Source organism: Sinocyclocheilus anshuiensis, unplaced genomic scaffold, assembly GCF_001515605.1.
Source record: "Sinocyclocheilus anshuiensis isolate Anshui unplaced genomic scaffold, SAMN03320099.WGS_v1.1 scaffold447, whole genome shotgun sequence".
In the NCBI taxonomy this organism is placed as follows: domain Eukaryota; kingdom Metazoa; phylum Chordata; class Actinopteri; order Cypriniformes; family Cyprinidae; genus Sinocyclocheilus; species Sinocyclocheilus anshuiensis.
In genome coordinates, this window is record NW_015552615.1 from 5,081,621 (window position 1) to 5,090,710 (window position 9,090).

General features: G+C 37.1%; 1 protein-coding gene across 2 annotated transcripts in view; it reads right to left on the reverse strand.

Annotated features, from left to right (window-relative positions):
* LOC107666120 (polyhomeotic-like protein 2) overlaps nt 1-9,090 on the reverse strand; it is a 26,942-nt gene that overhangs the window by 10,782 nt on the left and 7,070 nt on the right. The window contains exons 2-8 of one of the 2 annotated variants that reach the window (XM_016457278.1): nt 8,440-8,692; nt 6,153-6,311; nt 5,996-6,067; nt 5,721-5,882; nt 4,210-4,359; nt 3,360-3,636; nt 1,245-1,352 (exon numbers count right to left, since the gene is read on the reverse strand). In XM_016457278.1, coding sequence (XP_016312764.1) covers nt 1,245-1,352; nt 3,360-3,636; nt 4,210-4,359; nt 5,721-5,882; nt 5,996-6,067; nt 6,153-6,311; nt 8,440-8,692 — 1,181 coding nt within the window. The remainder of the gene's footprint in view (nt 1-1,244; nt 1,353-3,359; nt 3,637-4,209; nt 4,360-5,720; nt 5,883-5,995; nt 6,068-6,152; nt 6,312-8,439; nt 8,693-9,090) is intronic. The other variant, XM_016457279.1, reaches the window with a different exon arrangement.

Sequence of the window (9,090 nt, forward strand, 5' to 3'; positions counted from 1 at the left end):
GGGTAGCTGGTGCTGTTAGCTAGCAGCTGGAACAGTCTAGTATGGTCCTCGAGCGATCTCTCCCCCTGCTCCAGCAGGAGGAGGAGAAATTCCGGGCGAAGGAGGGCATCCATGAGGGAAACACAACGGAAACAAAAACACTGAGAAAAACGAGGAAACAAACGAAGGGGAAAACACGGTGGTAACTGTTATTGGTCGGTTCTTCTGTCACAATCTGTGATGGCGAGGAACGATGGAGACGAGGAATAAACGAAACAGTCTTTAATCCAAGAAACACAGGGAACGGCAGGAAACACATAAACATAACAAGTAGAACCGACAGAGACAGACTGCACAGACTAGGACTTAAATACAGGGGATGATTGGGGAAACACAAGTGTATGGGATGACTAATCAAACTAATTAACAAAACGAGGACAGGAACATGACCAAATAAGGGAACAGAAACGGGCAAAACATGACATAGACAGTCCATGATCCTGACACTGACATTGCAAGCCATAAGTTAATTCTGATTTGTAAGCAAATTCATTTAGTCAATGAATCCATTTCGAACCAGTTCACAAATCCATCTGATTGATTCAGTAGTGAATCAGTCTGAATATAAATGATTCTTTAAAATAGTTATCCAGGAAATCATAAACATCTGGAAAGTACATGGAAAAGTCATTGCAATTCCTTGAGTCCAATGTGTGGGAACCTTGATTATATCTCAATAAATTTTTTTTTTTTTTAATTATTTTATTTTGTTGTTCAGTTTGTGCTTTTTGCTGTATCTAATAACATTCGTCTCTGTGCTTGGGTTTTCCAGTACAAATTCTGTATCCAGGACTACGACATTGGAAACTGGATGAGTTTTAAAACTATGTTTGACTGGAGGACTTGCAGGAAAGTGTGTTAAAATGTAATATTAACTCAGCAGGAGAACATTCAAACACAAAACCTTGTGGGTTGGGCACGTTGAGATCACAACCTCAAAAGTTTATGAGTGGTAAAAGAATCTGAAGAACTCCAACTGGCTGGAAAGTTAGCTAGCGTGTGGTTTTTATGTTTATATATATACGTGTGTGTGTTCTGTCACATGAAATGAACACCGGATATGGGAAGCAGACGTCAGGAACAAATACAGTCTTTCTTTAAAACTCTTAATAGCAAACAGAAAAGGTTCAGTGTGGGAATGTTCTTCCGTCTAATGTGAATGGTGTGGGATGGTGTGTTCAGATGACTCAATCCTCTGTGCTCACTTTCTCTCACTCTTTCTTTCTCCCGGATGTTCAGAATAAGGAGTTGATGAGTTATTCCCTGCAGAGCGCAACCCTGGAAAACCCCGAAATTTCCTGCCGAACGTTCAGCTATATGCAAAGCCACAACACATAACACATTAAAACAATGACATATGCTTGAAGACATACAATATCTATTTTTTCTCACATGATGGGCCAAATCTAATATGTTTCTTGTGAATAGAGACACACTTTTCCTCAGATAAAGATCCCAGATAAAGACCTGAGATAAAAGACCTGCGTCTCCTCTAGGGTTTTCGAAGAGATCAGTGTCTCAAACTGTGCTCCTGAGCCATGAGAAGCAATTTTTGAGCAAGATTTTCCTGTGTGGGGGCATTTTTCTACAATAAGTAATGTCATTTTCACTTTAGTAGTTTGAGTGCAGTACAATATTCGGTATGTTAATATCTGGCTCTTTTCTTTCCTACTTTCTTTTAACATGTGTGGTTGTATTCAATAGAATAGTTTCAATTATTTGATACAAACAAAAGTATCAAAATAGAGAATACATTCAACTTCAAAACAAGCTATTTTTACTGGTTTTGACTTTGCCAGTTCCTACAAAACAAAAGCGAGGAGTGAAATCTGACAGTCAGTTGGGAATCATATTCTAAAGAGATGTACAAGCAATTAGTTCGATTTTTTAGAGCAAAATCTCCAGTCCAGTCTCTTTCCAGTATCCACATTCACATAATTTTTAATCTAATATTCAGATTTTTATAACATTTGGACATTTCTTAAAAGCAAACTGAATGATTCATCTAAGAGAATAATCCAGGATGAGTTTCTGTGAATATCGTTAATGCACAAGGGGAAAACCGTGAATCATAACACGCATCACATCAACTCTCTGGAGCACACTGCTATGGAAACTACATCCCAACACACATGTCAGGTTTTTACCCTTCCTCTCCACTGAGGCTCACTTGGACCCTCTCAAACACACTTGTTCAATCAAGTTGAAGCTTGTTTAATCTTCATTCATTCTGGTTATTTGTGTGCATAAACAGTGGCATAAACCTTACACCTGCAAACGATCACTGACATAGTATAATGTGAAAGAAATGCAGTTCTCTAATGAGAAACTGAAATGAAGCGAGTTGACGTAAATGTGTCATTACACATGACCTCTTTTAAATAGCCAGTAGCCATTAGTCACAGCCATCAATATTTATGAATAATTTTATTCCAGAATTTTTCTTTTCTGGAATGCGAAAGCTTTTTTTTTTCATCTTTTTTTTTTGGGAACTGATGTGAAAATGTATCTTGCATTAGTAGTTTTAAGGTTTTATTACAATTTTTTTATGGCCTGGATTTAATTTGGTCACACAATACTCCACAAAAGGCCTATTTTTACTTCTTTTGGCACTTGACTGGTGCTAATATTAGACCCTGGAGCTACCCTAAGATACTTATTGTAAACAAAAATCTGAGGCCTTTTTTAGTCTTCTACCAAAGCACAACTAAACACATAGCAAAGTCTCTACCGGCCTTGACACGCCCAAGTACCTGCTTCTAAATGTGCAGGATAATTTCCCTGTTTGAGCTGTTATGATTAGAGACCAGTGGAATGATGGATGGTGTGTATGTCAGATGTTGACAGGCACTGAAAGACTTATTTGAGAAAGTGTGTGCCCTTCAAATGCCACGTATGCTTTAATGCACTTGAGCATAAGCCATGTAGAACAAATTTAGCCTTGGGTGCATTTCTCCTTTCTTTGGTACTTAGTGTGTGATGTGATGGACAGACAAGTGAAGCTGGATCTTATTAGAGTGCATATGTCAGAAAGCATTTCTGTTGAAGTGAATTGAACCTTTCGGTTTGTTTAAAGACCAAATGTGCGCGCACAACATTTTCTGGACCACGTCTGACAAAAGGTGCTTGATGGCAACATTACTGGCTCAAATGTTAACCAAAGTGAGAGACGTCACTGTAACTTCTTAAATCCACTAAAAAACACTCGTCATTGCAAAAAATGCCTCAGCAAAGTGGAATAGTTTACTTTAGGGTTAGGAAATAGCATAAGTGTTGCAATATTTTTAGCAGCACTATAGGCCATATGGGTCTGAGTTTACCTGGTGCGATTAAGGGATGTGACGAGGACACATTACGACTCATGTTAAGTGCTTTCATCTCTGTTTGCCCTTCCTCTCCCTTCTTCACTCCATCCGAGGAAGCAGCGTTCACGTTGCTTTTCCCAGTGTCTGAGCAGGAAGCACTCTGGCTGGGTGTCTTGATGAGCGGGGTGGGCTGAATGGAGACAGGGGTCTGCTTTAAACTCAGTGCCTGGAGGCCTGAGGACTGAGAGGTGGAAGACACCCCCTGCTGGTTGCGCAGGGCAAGGTTCTGCACCTGTGACAGTCATAAATCGGCCAATAAACCTTTAAATTCAAATATAACAAAACATTTGAGTTGTAGTATTTAAAGTTATATTTTGCACAGAATCACATAGGCTAAAGATCCTAAAGTAATATGCACAATATTCCTTTTGGAATTGTTGTTATAATTTGGAGCCAGTCATAATGATCGTAATCCTAATCAAATAAGAAGTATTTTATCCTACTGACAAACTAAAAGATCGAAATATAAAATATAATTTTGTGTTGTGGTATATTGGTAATGTATAATATTCCTTTTAGGATCTTTTAGCATTGATTCCGTAAAGTATTTCTGGATAAACAAGTCTGCTGAATCAATACATGTATAATAAATGTTCAATATTATAATTGAAATACCAAGTCATTCTGTAAATGTTCCTTTAGGATTTGTGATTCAAGAAATCCACAATTTTTTGAATGTTTCATGAAGAGAATTGTTTTAAGCACAGCATATTCATGAATGCAAATAAGAAATGTTTGTAAAATCGTGGGTACGTTTTGAATGTGCATGTATTACAGTAGTGTATATCAGCATGCGTGTGTGTACCTGTGCGGAGGCAGACTGTGTGTTATTGGCTGTATTAGTGTCAGACTGTAGAGCAGTTACTGTAGCTGTAGGAGCCAGAATCAGCTGAGGGGACAGAGGGACGGCTCGGCCCAGACTCCTGGCTACATGCACAAGATTACTCTGCTGAGCCTAAAATAATCACACATAAAGATGCTCATTAACACCACGTCCTCAGGAAACTCTCCATAATAATTGGGTTGATCTAGATATGATCTAGAGAGATTGTTCACAGGAGCCAATGAATGCTCATGCAGCATCAACCATCATAAGTATAGCAGTTTTAATTATCAGGATCCGCTGGTTAATAATAAAAGCAGATAATATTAGTTTTTTTTTTCAGTTAAAAAATTAACTATTAGGTAACTAATAAACTACTAATTACCAGAAGCAATTTAATACCAAAGTATTAAATATCAGCCCTTTTCTGTAGTACATTTGGATGCATAAATTGATAGGCCAGCATCAGTTACTGGCTATAACATAAAAATAATTGGAATCATCATTATTGATCAAACAGCTTATCCCTAGAAAAATTGTGGTACCACTTTACTTAAAGCCTTTATGTATAACATATTATAAAGGTATTTATAATGTACATTGCAATGCATTATATCTTTTTTATAAATAATTGTAACCAAAAGTAAAATGCATTATAATATTTGAAGGTTTGTTCGTCATGAGTTATAATGCATTATACTTTCCACAGGTTTAACAGTCAGTAGATTAGTTAGTATTATAATGTATTATAATTATTTTTTAAAACATACCATGCGTTATAAGGTGCATTACAATGCATAATAAATACATTAAAACTACTCTTATGATGCATTACACATAAAGGCTTTAAGTAAAGCAAAATTATTATAGTTCACTTAGAAGGTATATGGAGTGCTATTGTCCCCCCTGATTTTAACATCTTAGTTGGATGAATTCAAGTAAATAGTGCCACTAGATTGACTGATATGGCCTGTAATACACATTTTATGTCTGAATAACCAATATGCAGAACCATTTCTAATTGTTGCATCATTTCTTCCTTTTGACACTGTAATAACTATGTGATCATTAGACTACAACAGTAAAAACATGCATTATGCATATCTTTATTAATTATTAGAACTATTGTTGTTTACACCATTATATTTACATTTAGTCATTTAGCAGATCATTATTATTTATTTATGCAATAAATGTAAAATAGTTGCAAATTATTTTCATTTTGGACTGTTTTATTGTGTACGTTGAAAAAGTTTGGAGTAATTATCTAGACAGTACATTTAACGTTACTTTAAAAACACAGTAAAATGATGTTCACACCAATTATCAGTGGCCTAATATAGCTGAATTCATCCTACTTATTTCTGGCATTTAGCAAAAAGCAATGACTGATTAAAAGTGAGTATTTCACTCCTTAAATATACATAAAATATGGAAAGCAACCTCACAAACATGAAAGATTCTTGTGTTTTTGGCTATACAGGTATGCTCACCATCTGTGCTCGCAGGTACATTTGAGCTTGGCTGGCTGTCAGGGTGGAGCTTGAGGCGTTGCCTAGCAACACAGCTTGCTGGGAGATCCCAGAGGGGATGGAGTTTACACTCTGGGCACGACTGATCAGCTGAGCAGAGGCAGGGGACGTAGTTAAATTAATCTGAGAGACAAGAGTTGTGACATGAGCAGCCTGAATGTTATGTCACATGCAAACAAAGATATTGACGTGATTATGTGCTTGTTTTTAGAGGCTGCTTCCAAATAAAAGCTCACTGTGGTCTGCGATGGCCCGCTCTGCGTAGATGAGGTCCCATTCTGGTTTTGTCTGCTGGCTGCTAAACTGGCCTAAGAGGGAGAAACATAACAGAGAGAGTAAGAGTATATTTGAGAGTTTTATGCTTGCTGTAGGAGACTATGGATGCTAACTGACCTGCTGCACTGCTGCGAGGCTCTGCAGCTGCGCTGTGCTGAGGTGCTGCTGCTGTAGAGCTGCCGTTTGCAGCATCAGATGCTGCTGTTGAGCTGCATACATCTGCTGCAGGTACTGCGCCGCTGTGCTGGGCTGCCTGTGTAGAGCCTGCTGGATCACCTACCATTCAAGAGAGACAGAGGAAAAGTGAGAAACCTGATTCGATCTCACTATTTTCTTGCTTCACGTATAGAGAGCGATGAGATTGGATGGAGTGCAAATGGAGACTTTAGCTGAAGTCGCCAGATTCTAAAGGTTTTTGTTGTTGTTGTTGTTGTTGTTGTTGTTTTTTTGGTAATCTCACATCTACTCCAGAGTTTCAATCTCAGTAGTGTCTCAAACTCTGCTCATATTTGCCAAGATACCAATCAAAGTCAGAGATTTCAATATAAATGTGGAGACATGTCTGCATTTTTTATAGCTCTGTACCTTTGCTGTATGTCAACCATTGTCTCACGTATTTCTATTGTATTCACCATTGATAAAAAATGTGTGACAAAAGTTGATATTTAAAACATAAGTAGCTGCAAGTTGCAAGCTGTGATTCAAGGTGGTTTCGAATGTTTGTTATAGGTCAGATTACAATCCTAATCTTTTAATGTTTACTTGGCAATTTTTTGTTTCATCACACATAGTCTCAATAATATGCATTTGTCTCCTCCTTTTGGTCTGAAAATGAACTGCAACAAGAAAAAGAAGCGGATCTCTGATTCTTCTGTTGTATTTCATTTCCCATATTGCTTTCAAGGTCAGCCTTGATGTTTAATATGGTTATATTATCATAATATTAATATTAATTTAATAGGAAGATGTTTAATATTAGCCACTGTATTACAAGGCTTCTTTATGCACATATGCCACTGCAAGTCTAATAACGAATAAGAACAACAATGCATTGACACTGTATAGGATAACAGTTACATTTTATGATATTTTTGTGTAATGACAACCAAATAGATACTTAAACATCCAATATAAAAATAATTTTTTGTATTGTCATACTCTAATAATAATGTTATTTAATAAAGATTGCAAACCTTGTGGACAAGGAATGAGAACCTACCTAGATTAACAGTTGCTAATGATTCTGAGCTAGCATGCCATAATATGACAAAAACATTCAGAACAATATCAAAACAAGATGCCAAAATACCTGAACAAGAGCAGACGTTCAAAATACATGTTCTGTATATGATGACAGTGTAGATAAGTGCATCGCTCTCATCACTAATGATACCTCCCTATCTTTTTCTCCCAGCTATAATGTGTTCTCCGTCATCCCGCACTTCCTTTATGTCCTCACTGAACTGCCCACAACCGCACAGTTGCTAGGCAACAGGATTCCTGACCCCTGGTCTTGGTGTGAGTAGAGTGCAGCCTGAAATGAGTTTAATGAGCAGTGCTGCTTGTGTCTGATCGTGCACTGAACTGAGTATACTCTGAATGAAGCAGCTGGGTCTTACCTGTTTCCAGTACATTTTATGTCACTATCATATGTATCACAATTTTTAAAGATAGAAATATATTTAGGTTTCTTTACACAATTAAGTGAACATGGGGGGGTGCAGTTTAAATAATTGAACTACTTTGGATTGATTGGATGTTGCCATTTTTGCCATTAACTCATGTCATTAACTTTGAGCAGCATTTTATGCATGAAGTGTGCTATACTACATCATCATCATTATTAATAACAATATTAATATTAATAATAATAACAACAGCAACGTATAGGACCTTTCATATTACTATTATTGTTATTATTTAAAAAATAAAGAGATTTACTCATAAATGTACTACAATTACTGTGTTTAAATAGGATAAAATATTATTAATATTACATTCGGCTGAAATCTAGCAACAGTGTCTAATTCCCAGCCTCTTAATTTATTAGTAGGGAGAGGTCAAAGGTCAACCCTTGAGTCAATAATAAACAATAACTCCACAACAGAGGAAAAAATATGAACATGAAGCATGGAAATCATTGTCTTTCCCCTTCTGACTGCAGTAATAAACACACCAGCAGATGGCAGTATGGATTAAAAATCCAATAATTAAACATTTAAGCAATAAAAAAGTGATGTGTGGTGCAATGCAGTGAGTGATTATACAAGAAAGTTTGACAAGAGAGATGTGGTGAATCGCAAGCATGCACGCAAATATTATCAACACAATTACTATGCATTTCTGAACTCCGTTGTCTATATTTGAAGTGATGGTAATGTTTTAGGGTGAGTGTGACGCGCACCTGTACAGTCTGTCGGTCAGGTATGCCGCTGTATACAGATATCTGTGGAACGGCCGCTCTTCCGCTGCTCGTGCTGCTGCTGCTGGAGCTGACAGTGCTGGCAGTGGAGGTGCCTGTGGAGTTTGTGGTGGAGGTACTGGTGCCTGTACTGCTGCTGGCACTGGAGGCAGGAGTACTCTGCTCGCCCTCCATTGTGCCGCCCCGATGCCTCACCTTTGAACCACGACCGCCCCGCTGCCACACTCGACGCAAGCTGAGACAGACAGAGAATAAGAATTGGTAAATTCCAGTTACTAAAATTGCCTTCTTTTGTTGAGATCGTCGAGACACTGAAACAATTTCTAGCTGGTAGTTATGAAATTTGATGTTAACAAAAAGAGTACCATAGTACTATCATGTTATTTACACAGTACCAAGGTAATGCTGTGTTTTTGAATATGTACCATGGTAGTTATGGCTGCATGATTTGGCGAAGAAATGTGATATTTTTTTTATTAAAAATTAAATAGCAATTGAAAATGCAATTAATTATTTATATATTTATTTTTTACTGTGCTGCACAATTTGGCCAGAATTTTGTGATTATATATCAATATGGCTATAAAATTAATAATGGTAAAAAATTATAACTATATATATATATACTGTGTA